This window comes from Trichoderma atroviride, chromosome 6 (assembly GCF_020647795.1).
Source record: "Trichoderma atroviride chromosome 6, complete sequence".
NCBI lineage: Eukaryota > Fungi > Ascomycota > Sordariomycetes > Hypocreales > Hypocreaceae > Trichoderma > Trichoderma atroviride.
Genome location: NC_089405.1, coordinates 2,042,130 through 2,059,049, shown reverse-complemented (window position 1 = coordinate 2,059,049; position 16,920 = coordinate 2,042,130). Strand labels below are relative to the sequence as shown.

The 16,920-nt window shown below is 52.7% G+C and overlaps 6 protein-coding genes across 7 annotated transcripts; 5 read left to right on the top strand and 1 right to left on the bottom strand.

The window, feature by feature from the left end:
- Positions 1–1,447: 1,447 nt before the first annotated feature.
- Positions 1,448–4,211, top strand: TrAtP1_011268 (uncharacterized protein; the record flags this gene model as incomplete). The annotated part of the gene is made up of 2 exons (XM_066115040.1): positions 1,448–1,525; positions 1,584–4,211. The coding sequence occupies 2 exons, from the start codon at positions 1,448–1,450 to the stop codon at positions 4,209–4,211; spliced, it is 2,706 nt and encodes a 901-aa protein (XP_065971137.1).
- A 19-nt stretch (positions 4,212–4,230) lies between these two features.
- Positions 4,231–5,379, top strand: TrAtP1_011267 (uncharacterized protein; the record flags this gene model as incomplete). The annotated part of the gene is made up of 1 exon (XM_066115039.1): positions 4,231–5,379. The coding sequence occupies one exon, from the start codon at positions 4,231–4,233 to the stop codon at positions 5,377–5,379; it is 1,149 nt and encodes a 382-aa protein (XP_065971136.1).
- A 545-nt stretch (positions 5,380–5,924) lies between these two features.
- On the top strand, positions 5,925–10,530 carry TrAtP1_011266 (uncharacterized protein). 2 transcript variants are annotated; one of them, XM_066115037.1, is made up of 5 exons: positions 5,925–8,284; positions 8,365–8,480; positions 8,542–9,096; positions 9,158–9,255; positions 9,327–10,530. In XM_066115037.1, the coding sequence occupies exons 1-5, from the start codon at positions 6,464–6,466 to the stop codon at positions 10,163–10,165; spliced, it is 3,429 nt and encodes a 1,142-aa protein (XP_065971134.1). In that variant the 5' UTR covers positions 5,925–6,463; the 3' UTR covers positions 10,166–10,530. The 2 variants fall into 2 exon arrangements, with proteins under 2 accessions (XP_065971134.1, XP_065971135.1); XM_066115038.1 differs by having other exon boundaries at positions 9,158–10,530.
- TrAtP1_011265 (uncharacterized protein) lies at positions 10,531–12,232 on the bottom strand. The gene is made up of 2 exons (XM_014084465.2): positions 12,034–12,232; positions 10,531–11,907 (listed from the first exon to the last, which is right to left on the bottom strand). Exons 1-2 carry the CDS (start codon positions 12,051–12,053, stop codon positions 10,764–10,766), a joined length of 1,164 nt encoding a protein of 387 aa, XP_013939940.1. The 5' UTR covers positions 12,054–12,232; the 3' UTR covers positions 10,531–10,763.
- A 279-nt stretch (positions 12,233–12,511) lies between these two features.
- Positions 12,512–12,968, top strand: TrAtP1_011264 (uncharacterized protein; the record flags this gene model as incomplete). The annotated part of the gene is made up of 5 exons (XM_014084464.2): positions 12,512–12,538; positions 12,643–12,689; positions 12,751–12,779; positions 12,839–12,875; positions 12,947–12,968. The coding sequence occupies 5 exons, from the start codon at positions 12,512–12,514 to the stop codon at positions 12,966–12,968; spliced, it is 162 nt and encodes a 53-aa protein (XP_013939939.1).
- Positions 12,969–13,364: 396 nt separating this feature from the next.
- TrAtP1_011263 (uncharacterized protein) lies at positions 13,365–15,362 on the top strand. The gene is made up of 2 exons (XM_014084462.2): positions 13,365–14,131; positions 14,341–15,362. Exons 1-2 carry the CDS (start codon positions 13,930–13,932, stop codon positions 15,135–15,137), a joined length of 999 nt encoding a protein of 332 aa, XP_013939937.2. The 5' UTR covers positions 13,365–13,929; the 3' UTR covers positions 15,138–15,362.
- Positions 15,363–16,920: the final 1,558 nt, after the last annotated feature.

Below are 16,920 nucleotides of genomic sequence, written 5' to 3'. Positions count from 1 at the left end.
CGCCGCAGCGCCGATTAAGCTCGGCCCATATGGTCTGGCGATGCAATTTTAGGTTGTTGCCGTGGTTTGCGATTGAGGGTGCGGCACGTGCAGCAAAAACGCGCAAACGCCCTGCGCAGCTGAGATGAGATGCCGCGGAAAGCGAGGATCAACAAGATGCAGCCGCTGCTCAGGTCGTGGGCGCGCCAATGCACGAAAGCACTGCATCAATCCTTTTCAGCTTCTGCAGCATCAGCGAGCTTGTGCAAGTCGACGGAGCACAGCCTGTCGCGGGCAGGCAGGCAGGCAGGCAGGCAGGCAGGTGTACATACAGGTACTTCGGTCTTGTCTCTCTGCTGCCGGCGCGGTCGCAAATGTCATTGGATCGTCATAACGGAGCTGCCCGGCGTCTAGCACGTCTAGCACGACTAGCATGTCCAGTACGTAATTCTGACACCGTCCATATCATGCTGCAGCGCGCAGTACAGCGCTGTGAAGGGGCGGCCTCGAGGCTCTGCGCTACGCTGCAGCGCTGCAGCCGTCGCCATGGAACCGCGATCCCCAGCCACCCGCCGCGCCAGATCTAGCTCGCCATTGGCGCCTGGCCTTTCAGTTGATCCTTTAGCGCCATGCACCGTGCGATGGCGCTAACACGAGGGGCCGCCCTCCCTTCCGCCAGCCACAGCCAGAGTTGTCACGGCAACGCCCTCTGCCCCTCTGTTGTCCCAGCGGCCCTTGCAAGGCTTCGCCGGCAGCTTTTCGTCGGCCAGTCCCGTAGTTCCCAGCCACCGGGGATATGCTGAGAAGCGGACCTCCAGCTGCGTCCATGCCTTGCTGCAATCTCGCTTGATGCAGCGCCCAATCCAGCGTCCGCGATACGCTGCAACACAACACAACAGCACAGCACCAGCCTTGTTTGCGCCAGACAGTCTCGGTGAGCTGCTCGTTCTCGTCCTAGCCTGCCCTGCCCTGCCTGTACACAGAGGTACCGGGGCCTGTCCTTTTGCGGTGCTTGGATGCTCCCTCGCTGAGAGACCGCATTCCAAGCTATCGGCCGAGCTCACCCCCGTTTGACATCAACACGAGTCTGCCTGGGCTACCATGCTTTTGATACCGCCGCTGTATCGCACATTTTGAACATGCGCCGTCTGTAAACTTTGGGCTTTTTTTTTTCCAACGCTTTTACCAGCGACACCGGTCGAGATCGCGTCATCGGGCTGCGTTCGAGGGCCCAGCCTGATTCCATCTGGCGAGGCGGCGAGGATCCGAACGCGTCGGTTCATCAGCTGCCCACACCTGTCGCCCGACATTTTGCTCTGTCAGACAAGGGATAAACAACGACGGGGATAATTTCCCTTGCCCTTTCCTTGCCTTTTCTTCCGTCCTCTTCCTCTTCTCTCACCCGGTTGCTCTCCCACGTCTTCAGAGCTGGTCAATTAGGCGACACGGACGCGGCACATTCGTCGACATGATGGCCTTATCACCGCCGCCGCTGCCCTCGCGATTTCCGTGCTGGTGCCGAGCCATCTATTCTTGGGGAGGAGAGGTTTGTGATTTGGTGGTGTGCCACTAACATGCGCTCAATTGCTAACATCTGTGTGCAGTCGAAACGCGATCTTGGATTCATCGAAGGCGACTTGATCGAATGTCTGAATGCAGGAGACGGCTCGTGGTGGGTGGGCAGGCTGTTTCGAGATCGGAGGACTGTTGGCTCTTTTCCATCCAACTTCGTCGAAGTGCTGCCAGAGGATTTTCGGCCAACAAAAACACCGAGCCCAGTACCGCCCAATATAGCAGCGTCGGGACCCAAGACTGTGCCGCAGAAATCGAGAACTTTCCGGAAACCATTTGAGGCCTATGCAAAAGCACCGCATTATACAACAGCGAAACAGCCGGAAACATTTCGAGAAACACCGAGATCACGGCTGCAAGACAAGCCCTCACGGGAGGCGACTGTAACGTCGCGAACCAGAGGAAACTCGACGCCGAATCCAAGCACTGCGCTTGTCCTTGCAAGAAGTGCTCACGAAGATATCGCTCGCGCCCCTTCTCCTGCGCCTTTCCCTGCCAGTAGCTATGGATCAAGAGCTCCATCACCGGCGCCGTCTATTGGCCGTCCAGCAAGTCGTGTAGAGAATATATCCCGAGGGGATTCTCCACCGCCTCCGGCACCGCCCCCTCATAGGCACGTTGCGCGGGCAGATTCAACCGATGCAACCCAAAACTATCAGTCAATATCAAGAGCTGGCTCTACGGTTTCGTACAACCCGCGCGACATCTCAAGACCAAGCTCCACCATTTCCTATAACCCAGCAGATATAGCGAGACAAGGCTCGACAGTTTCCTATAATCCAGCGGATATAACGAGGCACGGCTCTACCGTCTCATACAACGCAGAAGATATAATACCAAGACACGGCTCCGCTGTTTCATATGATCACTACAAGCCAAGTCAGCGTCCTTCCAATGGCTCCTATACCGATCTCCAGAATACGTCAAGGCAGGCGTCGTATACCTCATATGACGATGGTTATGGAAACCAGAGGGACGGATACCACACACCTAGGGGTGGCAGCTCTCATCGGCCATCAATGGAGGGGAGCCATATGACGCCGTCACCGTTACGTGAAGCCATGGATGGAGTAATGCAGCAGCTGGATCGATTGGAAGGGTTAGGAGGGATCCGAGAGACGCAGTCGCCTGAGAGACAGTTCGATCCTTGGTCTCCCGAGTCCTTTGATATGGTATCCCCACCACCGCCACAGCAGAGACAAAAGTCACGGCAGAGGGCTGCTAGGCCTCTGACGTCAGTAGGTGTTTTGAGTCCCGACGAAGGCTATGAGACTTGGAGCGGAGGATCATCACAAAATACCTCTCAGCAAGACGGCAATCGTGAAAAATTTTACGACCCGTCCCAGCTGAGCAATTATGTGGAAAGGATGGAGAAGCAGATTTCGAGAATGCACCAGCACAGCATCAGTATGCCAGAGAACCTAGATGACGACAAACCTCCGCCTCCGCCTCCAAAAGGCCAGCCTTACCCTCGACCCAAATCGTCTGCTGGGTCAACGGTCGGGGAGTTGGTCTCCTTTGACAAGAAAGCGCCACGTGGGCGAAGATCGGTGTACGATATGATTCCGGGCATCGAGCGCACCAATACAACCAAAACAAACCAAACCAACGCTTCGACCGGCAATCAGAGCAACAGCAGCTCTTCGACACAAAGCAGCGGTAGGACGCTGTGGAGTGGTGTTTCTGCTGGTGGGTTTAGTTCTACGAGCGCAGGAAGCTTAGCTCGGACGGCCCACCGTACTCAAAGTGCGCTTAGTATGCGCAACGATGATGGCGATCGGCCAGATTCGCCATTCACGGGCGTGACGTACCACAGCAGTCACGCCAGCAATTTTGCCGGACATGGAAGCAGCATCGCCCGACCGATATCTCAGGTAGGCTTTCATGAAGAACTCACCCCTGGATTAGGTGGTCTCGTTGCGCCCAAGTCACCGAAAAGGAACATCTTCAAGAAGATCTTTGAATCAGCCAAGACAGGCGTTGCTAGTAATCGGGGAAGCATAGCCGCTGGCCATATGCCTATTGTGAGATCGTCGCCATTTTCTCGCCTGCAGCAGCCACATAGTGTGTCGCCAGGAGCAAGCATGGCCTCGTTGAGCGGCGCCCGATCTAGGCGCGACGCCGCCCGAGAAATGGGCCTTGGCGCTGGCGTTGACTGGGTCCAAGTCCGGCGTGATGTAAACCGGTCCAACTCCATCAGTAAGATTGAACGAACTGAGCGAATGGAGCGCTGTCAGATGCAAGACCATCCCACCCTCAATCCTATCGACGAGCTCTATGAGGGCATTGAAGGCGATGAAGGAGCGGATGGCATGCCTGTTCAAAAACCGGAGAACTACCATATGATTAATCTTTCTCAAGTGGACAAGAATTCTCGTTATGTGAAGGAGCCGCCCCCGGGAACAACAGTGGCAACGCTCGCTCAGACTTATATTTGCAGGCCATACAGGAGTGACCTACAGCGGCTCCGAGCAATATTCACCTGGGTTGCTGAGAAGATATGCTGGGAAGAAGATTTTGAGGGCGATGCCGATACTCAGCGAACTATCCAGGTAAGGCGAGGGTGCGCAGAAGAATATGCCATGCTCGTCATGGAAATGTGCTCTGCAGTTGGACTGCATTGTGAAGTGGTAAGGGGGTACTTGAAAGCCCCCCGGTGATGTACCGGACCTCAATGTCATGCCCAGGCCGAATCACTGGTGGAACGCAGTCATTGTTGACGATGAATGGCGCATGATCGATGCTTGCCTCGCAAGCTCCTCCAACCCCAAGCGCGCTCTTTATTCGAGCCTAAGCGGGCCGTCGGCGGATCTCTGGTGGTTCCTCGCACGACCGACAGAGATCTGCTGGACTCATGTGCCAGAGCACCACGACCAGCAACATATTGTGCCTCCGGTGGCCTATGATACGCTATTGAATCTGCCATGCGCATGCCCGGCGTATTTCAAGAATGGACTCGAATTGGTGGATTTCAACACCAGCCTGACGAGGATAGAAGACCTCGAAATGGTCCACATCATGTTCAACGTGCCGAGCGATGTTGAAATCGCGGCCGAGGTTGAAGCACGGGCTTTCACCAAGGATAACGATGGCGATCTGTTTGAGAGTGGCGATATTGTCAAGAAAAAGGCCTTGGCGCAGGCTGAGTGGTTCAACGGCGTGAAACGCTACACAGTAAAGGCGCTTCTGCCCGGCGATGAAGGCCAGGGCGTTTTAAAGGTTTATGCTGGCAAAAGGGGCTTGATGCAGAGTATCAAAGATATTCCTCATCCTCTGGCCTTTACTCTCCCCATCATCCACACTGGTGAGAATCCACCATATGAATTTGTCACACGACATCCGACGCCCCACGCACAAAGGCACGACATCTATGTTGTCCAGCCTCAATGTCAGCAATTGGCTCTCAACAATACCTTTGTCTTTGCCATCAGGCAGCACCCCAGCTCCCTTTCAGGTAGCGCACAATCAGCTCTCACGCCAGCATCAAACCCTGGATCGACAAGCCCTGTGCCTTTTGCTCGACCATCATCTGCGATGAGCGTCAACGCTTCTAGTGCAAGCGGTAGTTCGGCTAGCGGCACTGTTGCGGGAAAGAAGCCAGCTAAGCTGGCAATTCAGACACCAGGAGGCAAGATTCTCCGTCTTATGAGGAAAGAAGACCGCAAAGGGATCAGCGTTGGATCGAGGACCCCGGACGAGGAAGTTAGCGACGGTGGTACCTGGGAGACAATCATCAAGTGCTCCGAAAAGGGCATTTGGAGAGGTCTCGTTCTTGCAGACCGCACCGCGCGATGGTGCGTGTTTGCTGAATGGACATGTGTTGGTTAAGAACATGAGTACGAAGAACGACTAATTGATACCTTGGGCCATTGAGCCTTTCGCACGAAGCAAAGAAAGAAAAAAAAAGAGTGGTGATTTTGGAAGGTATATGGTTGCATATGCATGTCACGGCGTTTGGCTTCCAGCTGTTCATTTGTTTTATTTTGATTGTTTTCTCTTTCCTCTTCTGGTTTTTGTGTTATGGCTGCCAGAGAATTGGGTCTGTTGTCATGCGTCAAAAGAAATTATGTTGTTTACGCTACAATGTATGTCATGTAACTTAGTTTTTTGGAAGGTGCGGCGAAAGAAGAAAAGGCCGCAGCTCAGACTACGTATACTTATGAATTATTTGAACCCTGTTTTAATACAATACAACCACTGCAACTATATACCAATACGGAATGTATAGTGACGACAGAACTCCAGAACTCCAGAACCAGCAATTCTTCTGCCTAACTTGATACAAGGCAACAAGATGACTGATGTCTCCCCTTTTTTTTCTCCTTCAAGATGCCAGATCTAGCGACATCCGGCATGGCGTAGCATTCGGGGCGTCCAAAGCAACGTCCGGATCTGCGCAGTGCCTGTACAAGTAAAAAATTGGCGGGCCACTCAGCTGAGCCAACCATGTGATAGGGCGGTCTTTTTTTTTTAAGGCGCGGCGCGGCTGATTCGCACAGTAGGCGTGTTCCCGCAAGCGTAACTTGGACTCTGGACTTTACAACGTTCAGCCTTTCCCGAGTTTCGGAGAGTCAGAGGAGGTGGAAGTCCCAATTTCTTTTCTCGCTTGTATCTGTCTTTATTATCTAATTCTACACCTCTTATTGTCCCCGCGACGCGAATTATTCGACGACGAACGCAGATATCGAGTGCACAGAGGGACCAGGGCCCTTTTTCCAAAGCGTTTCGAGCCGAACGACATCACGCGCGCTCAACTTGCGTCCCGCACGACAGACACCTCGACAAAAGCCAAAAATTGCTCCGTCTTTTTGAAAGCGACCGATGAACTCGACCAGGAGGACAGCATGAAACTTGGTCTGCGCCGTGCTTCACTCTCCTACCAGCAAGACCAGCGGCCGATGCTGACGGTGCGATGTCGTTCCGAGGGACGCTGCCTTCGGGACAGGCCTATCCAGGCCACGATGAACAGCAGCAGCAGCAGCAGCAGCAACAGCAGCAACATCATCACCTGAATCAGCATCACCAGCAGCAGCAGCAGCAGATGTACGGCCACCCGGCTGGGGCCTACTTCTCGCCGCAGATGCAACAGCAGATGGCGCAGCCGCAGAGCCAGAACCAGCAGCAGCAGCAGTTCCAACACCATGGCCAGCAGTCCATGTATGCGGGCGGCATGGGCCACGAGCAGCAGTTCTATCACCACCAGAACCCGCAGCGGCAGCCTCAGCACGGCATGTACATGCAGCCGCAGCAGTTCCAGCAGCCGGCGCATCAGCACCAACCGCCAATGTCGGCATACAACGTTGGCTTCAACGGGTACCCCGAGTACAATGCTTCAGCGCAAGTCGGAGGCCACCAAGGCCATCATTTGCAGCAGGCGACGAACCAATATCTACCGCCGAGTAACGTATGGCAACAGCATCATCAGCAGCCGCAACAGCAGCCGCAACAGCAACAGCCCCAGCGGCAGCAGATGACACCGCAGCCGATGCAGCATCAGCCTCTTCCCAACCAACGTCTTCCGCACCAACCTCTCCCTCATCAGGCTTTGCAGCAGCAACAACAACAACACCAGCAGCAACAGCACCATTCGATGCAGCAGCCTCTCCAACAGGTCCATCGGCAACAACAACATCAACCATCTCCTGTATATCATTCGCAGTCGCCCGCGCCGTCTCTTCCACCACAGCCATCGCCTATTCGAACTCCCGCGCCGCCGCCCCCACGACCGCAAGCTACTCCCCAGCCGTCACAATACCATTCACCTGTGCCTCAGCCGTCGCCGCAGAGAGAGCAACAGCGACCGCAGCAAGGAGAGCAGCAGCAGCAACAACAATATCGACAGCCTACTCCGCAGCAGCAGCATCAGCAGCAACCGCGGCAGCAGTCGCATACTCCCGTGCCTCAGCAGCAGACTCCTGTACCTGTACCCCAACAGCAACCTCCCATACCTCAGTCGCAACCTCCTATACCTCAGTCGCAGCCTCTTATACCTCCTCAGTCGCAAATTCCCGCCCCTCAGCCGACCCAGAGCGTTGAACAGCAGCCTCAGCAAGATGTACCTCCCGATCCTCCGCAGCAACCTCAATTCGTTCATCCCTCAGAGCTCCAGCAGGAACCGGTACACTATGTCAATATGCAAGATATTCAAAAACAGCCGTCGATGACCTATTTACCTATATCAACGGCGACGTTATCGAATATCCCGGTTGCCAGCCATGAAAAGCCTAAAGAGTCTATTGTCAAGCCGCCACCTCCCAGTGCAGCTCCAATCAAGCAAGAGAAGCAGGAAGATGGCTCTATACCGACTCGGGTACTTCAACAAGCGCCCGATGGTCGCATTAAACCCAGTCCACACTCTTCAATGACAAACTCACCCTCGCTTTCCATGAGATCTCCGAGTATCACGAAGAAGTCACCTGCAATAACACCTAAACCTCGACCTGTCAACACAGCACCCTTAATGATAGCCATTGCAGAAGAGTGCCTTGAAAAAGCGCGAATCGCCTCGCACGATGTAGCCATGGCGTTGTGTCCAAACCAAGTGAGCGAGTACCAGGAGTTAATAGCAACGGCGCTATCGTGTCTAGAGGCTGCTTTGCAAGGCAACAACCAACTTGCGCCGCGAGAGGAGGCGCGTGTACGATTGCGATATGCTGCGCTTTTACAGGAAGAGACGGAGAATTTAATGGAGGCTGAGACAGCTTTGGCAAAGGGAATTACGCTTTGCGACAAGGTAAGTAAAGAAAACGGTGTAGACTAAATTTTCGATTCGCTTCCCTTGGCATGTATAGCTGACATGATACAATCGATTAGCACCGTTTGTTTGATTTAAAGTATTGCATGCAGTATCTCATGTTGAAGGTCTTATTCCAGAGGAATCATAAAGCGGCATTAAAAGCGGTAGACGGTCACATTTCTAATTGCGAAGTGTAAGTGAATCTTGGAGCCTGCTCCCATGTGGTTGATGATCAAGTCTGACAGGATCTGCAGATTTAAACATGTACAGTGGTATTACGCCTTTCGGTTATTAAAAGCTTCCTTTTATCTTGGTGTTGGGATTACAGACGCTGGTGCCCTCGAAAACATACGATCTATTCAAAATGTCGCCAATACCAGAGGCGACACTGCGCTCTCTGTTCTCGCCTCACTAATAGAGGGCTTCACTCTTCTCAAGACGGCCAAGGACGGCAACATGGAAAAGATACAAGCCTGCATCGCACAGGTCGCCAAATATCAATTTGACCCATCAGTGCAGATAACGCAGCTCACCATGTTGACTCTGCTACTAGAAGTTGCTGCAAGCCTGCATCATCAGAACCCGGACCACACAGCCCAGAAATTACGGCAGCTACAGACGTGCCTAGATGACTGCGAGGACTGGCATAATGTCAAATCTGATTTTCTGGTACCGATCAAGAAGGAGTTGTCTGCAGCCAAGACTGTAAGCGGTGACACTCAGGCGATTCTTCGCTTGGGCGAAGGTGAGGGCGAAATGGATCATTTGGTCATGACGTTTATGACGAAGGTGGAGCTGAGGTCGCTCGTGTACGTGCATTACAAGATGCCCCTTGATTGCCATTGAGATATTCTTCTAACATGTATTCAGATTTACCATCAGCGGTTTGGTCAACTTTCATAAGCCTTCCTCACAAGGGCGCAGGTCAACAGAGTTCTGGAAAGAAGGCTTGAAGATCTTACAAACATGTAACTTTACCTGCCGAGACGCATTCTCTCTAGAGGCAAATCCCACTAACTCTCTCTCTCTCTCTCTCTAGGGGACTCTTCGACGGCTGGCATTCCATACGGCGCCCCTGTTCCTCTAAACGTGGCGATCAAGCAGCGAGCCTGGCGGACAGAGGCTCAAGCATACTTGAATGTTCTCTTGGGGTTGGTGGCAGCGAGTCACTGCCAATGGTCAGATGTTAAACAAATGGTCCAAACTCTTGGGTCTCTTGTCTCGCCCTCAACGCAGCCTACTGTGAGATTACTCGCCATCTATCTGAAGGGTGTATATTTCCAAGGCATTGGCCAACTTCAGCAAGCTCTCGACATCTTCTTAAATAACCAATTTGCAGTCCAGCAACAGGGAAGCACTGGTATCAAAGCCGGACACCAAGAAATTGCTCTTCTTGCAGGACTGAACAGGCTCTGGATTATGCAGCACCCTTCTTGTCGAAATGACCAGACAACGCAAGATTTAATCGAGCAGCTTCAGCCTCACTGCACTAACCACACCAACATTGATCTCCGAACCGCTTGGCACAACGTCATGGCCGCCATAGTGACGGACCCTCCCCAGCAACTCAACCAGCAAAAGCAGCACATACACGCCGCCATGGCAGGCTCCAAGGTCACTAGTAACGTCTTGGGAGCTGCCGTCACGCTGTGCATCATGCGGAGCCGCTTCTTCGAAAACGTCATTGGCGAGCAGGCTCTGAAGAGCGCCCGAGCGGCGGCCAAGCAGGCACAGAGGAGCGGCAACGTCCTGTGGCAGAGCGTCGCTGATGGCATGCTGGCGCAATCGTATGAGGTACAGGGGCACAGAGACGAGGCTAAACAGGAGTGGGACAAGGCGACAGAGGAAGCTAGAGACGCGTTTTCTCGAAGTCTATGATTTGTTTTGTGGAAAGGGCATTATGCATGAAAAAAGCAGGAATCAGATATGGTGTAATTTTGCAATTTACGACGGAGAGAATAATGTTTTGTTACGGAGGAGTTGAGGGGCTTATTTTTTTTTTCGGTACTGCTGTTTGTCTTTGCTTTGGTTTTCACAACTGGTTTTCATTTGAACTTGACCTTTTTAGCCAGTGGGAGGAGCATTAGTTGTTGGATGATTATACAGTGAACGGGATCCTGTTACTTACGAGACAACAAACCAAAAAATCTCCTGTACAATACCTGGATGCAGAACATGGTTGTTATTAAACTTTTGGGAGGAAAGGAGTCATATCAGGGTGTTTATATAGATACAAGAAGAAGAAAAAAAAGTCCTTGAGTTGAGGAAAGAGTCTTCAAAATGTTTCTCTCCCCCCCTTTTTTAAAAATCCCAGACTATTACATGTTTTGATGGTATTGTGTCTAAAATGGCTTATTTCTTTTCATCGCCCCTCCTCTTGCCTAAACTGAAATCAATGTCCGCCTTGTCCAAACCTTATGTATTACATAGAATTAAATGCTAAAATGCAGAAACAAACAAGAAACCGTGATTTGCTTCACCGGCGACCAAAACCCGGTGGAGGCTGGAAACCTGGGGGTGGCATGAATCCAGGAGGCGCAGGAGGCGTCCCTGTCGCTCCTGGTGGGGGCAAGGGAAAGCCGGGAGGCGTGACTGCTGGGAAACCTTGAGGCGGAGGAGGAACTGCCGCAGGAGGACCGCCCGAGGGAGGCCGGTAGCCAGAGGGGTGGAAATCTGCCGGGTTCGTGTATCCGCCCTGAATCTGAGGAGGTCGTGCGGGGAGTCCTGAAGGAGCTGGTGGGAGGGGAGCCGAGCCTCGTCCAGCGCCAGGGAAGCCGTTTGGAGGAGGGTGGCCAGCACCGGGGTTGTTGTAAGGAGACGGCCCGCGTGGAGGAGGAGCAAAGCCGCTGGGCATGCCGGCATGTGTAGGCGTGCCCATCATAGGCGGCGGTGCTCCAGCGGGTGTGCCTCCCATGGCGCCCGAGTCGAAGCCTGCGGGAGCGGGTGGAGGGACCGCAGCAGCTGGAGGAGGAGCGGTGGCATTGGAAGCCATTAGGAAAGCTTGAGGAAGCGGCTGGGCTTCGGGGAGGATATTTCTTGACTTGGCCTGTGCAGCCAATGATCGTTCGGCCTGATCACCGTGCCTGTCCCCCTTGCCGTCCTTCTTGAAAGCGTATTGCACCGAAACCTCCTTGCTGAGGATGTACTGTCCGTGCAGGTTGGCAATTGCAGCGTCACTGCTCTCGAAGTCGCCGTAACTGACAAAGCCGAATCCCTTGCTCGCGCCGCTATCTTCCCTGGCCACCTTGGGGATGCTCAGCAGCGGGCCAAAGCGGCTGAAAGTATCGTAGAGGACCTTTTCGTCGACCATGGGGTCCAGGTTTCCGATGAACAGCTCGGCGCCCACCTCGGCGGACCGCTGTTTGTCGGCGCTGGCCTTGTTGACGCGGAGCGACTTGCCGTAGAGCTTGATGCCGTTCATGACGTTGGCCGCGTACTCGGCATCGGCGGGGGTGCGGAACTCGACGAAGCCGAAGCCCTGGTGAGTTTGGGTGACGCGATCGCGAGGCATGTGGATGTTGTGGATGGGGCCCATCTGGAGCATGATTTCGTAGACCATGGCGGAGGTTGCGCGCTCGTCGATGTTGCCGATGTAGACGGTGGCCTCTTTGTCTTGCTCCCTGCGAAAGAAGGAGGGTTAGTTGCGTGTTGGCCAGCTCATTGGGGGTTTATAGAGGAGTGATTAAAAGCAAGGCGAGGAAGAAGGATGCTGGAGGATGTAGGAGCTGCTCAGAGGGAACGCCTACCAATGCCGATTGACAGCCATCCTGACGGTTTGCAGGCCGTGGCCTTGGAAGAAACAGTAAAGTGAAAGAATCAAGCGTCTAGTCTCAGATGAAGGAATTGAATCGTCGAATAGCGCTGGAAACTGAGATTGAGAGGAGGAAACGGGTCCAATGGCGTTCGTCGCGTGTGATGCAGTGCAGGATGAAGCTCAGAAATCTCGACGACTGAAGCGTTTAGCTTGTATGTACACAGGTATCTATCGCCTGCCGCTTCTTATCAATTAGCCAGAGTTGAGCCGCGGCTAGATTGGCGGGCGCTTTCCCGCAAGCAGTAGTGACCGCATAGCATGGCTAGTGCTAAGCTGGGCCGCGAAATTTCTTAGTCGGCGGGACAAACTGAGAAAAGACGTTTGACGCTGGAAGCATCAATTTGCGCATTCTCGCCAAACTCGTCCGCCGTCTGTCGATATTGTATTCTATCGCTCTCCACATAATCAAGATGTTCGCCCTCTCAGAAGAGTCCAAGGTACGGCATGCGAAGCAGCTTTGGGCAAGAAGCCGAGAAAGAGACAAAAACGGCGAAAGCCATGACGATGAAACAGCCGGTCTAACACCATCTCTCTACTGTAGGAGCGCATTGCCAAGCTCATTGACATTTCACGAGTCGCCATTCACTAGTAAGATATTTCCTACATGGTTCTCCTGCTGCGGATTTGATAGCTGACAACTGCCATCTAGTGGCTACCTCCCGCTGATTCTCTACCTGGGTATGCGATCTCTACGCAGACGCACGGCATACGCCGGAGACTGACTCTTTTCGATTTAGGCTACACTCGCAGCGACCCCCGACCTTCAGTCATCCGGTACGTCGCTTGTTTTGTTCATATTCGAATGATTCAAGGAATGCTCGACGCTAACATGTCGGTTGAAATAGCCTCCTCTCTCCTCTCTCATAAACGCAAAATGCACCGAACGAGGGCGTTGCTGTACGATATACGATGGTAATACGACAAAAACGGGGAGGGATTTCATGGAAAGAAAAGCAAGTGAACCACTTGGAGGGAGATTATAGTGTCCAGCATTCATGGCGTTTGGGCAATATCCGGTATCTCTTGAAAGACGAGGCGAGACGGGAGGGCAGCGTGGTACAAAAGATGACGACGGCCGCGGGGAAGAGACACACGAACGGACCGGTGCTGCAATTGTACCCATAGGAATGTATCATCAGTTGCTTCGTATTACCCATAATTCGACCAAGAAACCACTCTGCGAAACCAATACCAATACATGAGCTCTTCTAGGTGATGGATGGAATCTGCGAGATCAACTTACCCAACGAGACAACAGGAAAATCGTGAAAAAGAGGCGTAGTGATTAAAAGTTACAGAAACGAAATCTATTCTGCAACAACATCTCTTCATCTCCCTCGCGGCTAATTACAACCAGAAGACCTTCTTTTGGTACAGCAGTATGCAAGTAAGCATATAGTAGCATCAATGCACAGATGGGTGCTGCAAGAGACCCTCTTGGGTTTCCCGCTTTCAGTAAACCGCAGCAAGCTGTAAGCGGTGTCGAAAACTCCAGACATAAACCACTGCTGCCTCCGTGAACCGTAAATTGGCGATTAAACCAATTCAACCCACCCAAATCTTGTTCCACCTCGAGCCCAACAGCCGGTTACACATGACAAACTGTCACTTCAACCACCTATACCTTACAAAGTAGCACCAAGCGACTACCGCCCGAAAGCGCCCGGTTTTCTAAAAGAAGAAAAAAAATCTTCCGCTACTACCCGCCCAGCCCAGTGAATCGGCTCGGTTCTAAACTAAAGCGCCAGTAACTCAAAGGGCCCTTTTTTCTCTCCAGAGGTCCCCTAAAAAAAGGGCTTCTCGCGGCAACTATCTGCTTTGCTTTCCCATGAGCCTCGAACACTCGCCCGTCAACTTTGCGCAGCCAAACGATGTGACGGGACGCAATTCCGGAACGAACAACTACATGCCCGGACGCGAACATGCGGGCCTCTCTCCCGCCATTGTCGAGTCGATTGCCGGCCTCAGCGCCGGGACGGTAGCGACGCTGGTGGTGCATCCGCTGGACATTGTCAAGACACGCATGCAGAGTAAGGATTGGCTATTTCTCTCATCTCTATATTCTCTTTCATCAAGCAATGTACGTTTCATCTTATGCGTCTTGCTGAAGTGCCCCCCAACCCCACCAATATATGGACAGCATCCAGCAAAGATGTACAAGACAGAACACAGATTGCTCAATGGAAGAAGATACGAACAACGAGAAGAACAAAAGCAACTCGTGCTAACATCTCAACAGTCAGCACCAGCGCCGCCTCGGCCGCCTCGCACGACCTCTCCACCGTCGCCATGCTGCGCTCCCTCACAAACAGCCCCAACCCCTTCGCCTCGCTCTACCGCGGCCTCGTCCCGAACCTCTCCGGCAACGCCCTGAGCTGGGCCTCCTTCTTCTTCTTCAAAACCCGCTTCGAGGACCTGCTCACCCTCGCCCGCGGCTCCGAGCGGCCCTCGCCCTCCGACTACTTCGTCGCCAGCGCCCTCGGCGGCGCCGCCACGTCGGTCCTGTCGAACCCCATCTGGGTTGTCAAGACGCGCATGCTGGCCTCGGACAAGGGCGCAAAGGGCGCCTACCCGTCCATGTGGTCTGGCTTCCGCACAATCTACGCCACCGAGGGCGTCCGCGGCCTGTACCGCGGCCTGGGCATCTCCATGATTGGCGTGTCGCACGGCGCCGTGCAGTTTGCCGTGTACGAGCCGGCCAAGCGCTTCTACTTTGCGCGCCGCCAGAAGATGGGCGTCGACAACGGCCGCATGACCACCGAGGCCACGCTCGTCATCTCCTCGGCCTCGAAGCTCATCGCCGGCGCCGTCACGTATCCGTACCAGGTCCTCCGGAGCCGGCTGCAGGTCTACAAGGCGGACGAGAAGTTTGGCAAGGGCTTCAGGGGCGTGGTGAGGATGACGTGGAGGGAAGAGGGGATCCGTGGCTTTTACCGCGGCCTGATTCCGGGCGTCGTTCGCGTCATGCCGTCGACGTGGGTGACGTTTTTGGTCTATGAGAATGTGCGCTTCTACCTCCCGCGTTGGCTCTCCTAAGCATTGATACGGCCAAGATTCCTTTTTCTTTACTTGTTTCACGCTATACGTCGGCGACGGCAGTTGTGGTAATTAGCATTTATTTATTACAGAAAGCATATTTTTGGGCGTTCCGAGAAGGAGAGAGCAATTTCATATAGAGCACAGGTCTCAAGATAGATGGATATGAGCACAAGGAAAACAGTAGTTAATAATATGAATAGATTTTTTTTTAGATCTGTTACTGTATATAATTGTCTCAAAAAGCGTAATGCCATAAATCCTCATGCTCTTGAGTGTACATCTCTCCCATCATTAGCTCTACCAATTTGTACAAACAGACAAGAATTCGTCTATTGTGATTGCGTCCATGACAAAATGAAGTCCTAAAATCCTCTTTTTAGAACTATTTAATTTATCAACAGCAATAAGGTGTTGAAACCTCCTTATCAGCTCATGAATTTCGTAGATAAACAAGTTTCGTTCACGATATACCCTACAATCAAACCCCACGGGGCACGCCAAGAGGTACACTCCAAAGTCATACATCAACTTCCAATCAGAAAGACCAACCTACTACCAACTGAATCAATATGAAACAGCTATAAATTCATCTCCTACCTTTACCCCGATCCAGTCCAACTCGTGCAAAGCTGAACTTTTGCCCTTGCCATGGCAAATACTTCACACCTTTCACCCCATTGTGGCGACATGGTACGCAGGGAGAAAGACAAGCACCAAAAAAAAAAGGCGCTCTTTTCTGGCCCAATCATTCTTCACTCACTACGCAGTGGCAAGAAGAGATTCAATAGTGAGATTACAATGACATGCCAAAGTCAATAAAACACATCGAGACAAAAGTGGAACAACGCAGCTCTCAGCTCAAACTCATCGCTGGTTATACTGACCTGTTGGCGCCTTAGTATGGCATCTCCGACAAAGTCAGCGGCATACTTACCCGGTACCTGCACTTTATGACATCTCCTTGCTGGATCCAAACGTCATTGCTTCCTAATGAGCATCTTTTAAGAGGTACCTTTGATTTCCACCGATTTGGTCAATGTAACCAAAGCTGAGAGCATAGTTTCTCCCTACCTACATAACCGTAATGCAAGTCCTGCCTTGGATAGTACACGCCTACGTGCACATGTCTGCACTCGTCACTCTACACATCACACGCTTTGACGCCCTTTGCCGCACTGACAGCGCATCAACCCGTTTTGCAAATGACATAATTTCAACTGAAAAAAAAAGGTGCTCTACTCTTCAAGCTCATCTGGTGTATGTGCTTGTACCTACAGTACTTTACGTAGGTACCTATATCAACCAACATTTTGCTCAAGTAGACTAGGCCGTCAGCACCGACCACCAGCCACCCCAGACAACAACAGTAACAATAACCATAATCAAACGAGGTAAAGCGGCTTTGTGATAGTGAAAGGGGGGGGGAACAGCAGCTTGGAAGCCACACTAGACGTGATGAGTGCCTTTTGCTCTGGCAGCTAGCAATTCGGCGCTGATCATCCTAGGCCGGACTTGAGAGGGGCTAAAGATGAGATCTGATAGATGCGAGGAACTTGCGCCATCCGGCAGACCGCGCGTAGACTACGACACGGGCGTACATGTAGTGGTAGAAGCAGAAGCAGTAGCAGCAGTGCGATTGTCGTAAGAAACACGGCCTTTACCTTTTGGGAATGGAGCAAGGCGGCGGCACAGCGGTCCCTGAGATCCGGCCTTTGCATCGACAGGGGCTCTGTGGCTGAAATCAACCAGGCATTTCTAAAGAATGTCGCTGTCCAGGTGC

Bases quoted from the DNA above. Each gene is read 5' to 3' on its own strand.
- TrAtP1_011265 (XM_014084465.2), bottom strand. From the start codon at position 12,053: ATGGCTGTCAATCGGCATTG. The intron at 11,908-12,033 runs GTAGGCGTTCCC...CTTCTTTCGCAG, and splicing joins ATGGCTGTCAATCGGCATTG to GGAGCAAGACAAAGAGGCCA.
- TrAtP1_011263 (XM_014084462.2), top strand. From the start codon at position 13,930: ATGAGCCTCGAACACTCGCCCGTCAACTTTGCGCAGCCAAACGATGTG. The intron at 14,132-14,340 runs GTAAGGATTGGC...ACATCTCAACAG, and splicing joins TGTCAAGACACGCATGCAGA to TCAGCACCAGCGCCGCCTCG.
- TrAtP1_011266 (XM_066115037.1), top strand. From the start codon at position 6,464: ATGTCGTTCCGAGGGACGCTGCCTTCGGGACAGGCCTATCCAGGCCAC. The intron at 8,285-8,364 runs GTAAGTAAAGAA...ACAATCGATTAG, and splicing joins GAATTACGCTTTGCGACAAG to CACCGTTTGTTTGATTTAAA. The intron at 9,256-9,326 runs GTAACTTTACCT...CTCTCTCTCTAG, and splicing joins CTTGAAGATCTTACAAACAT to GGGACTCTTCGACGGCTGGC.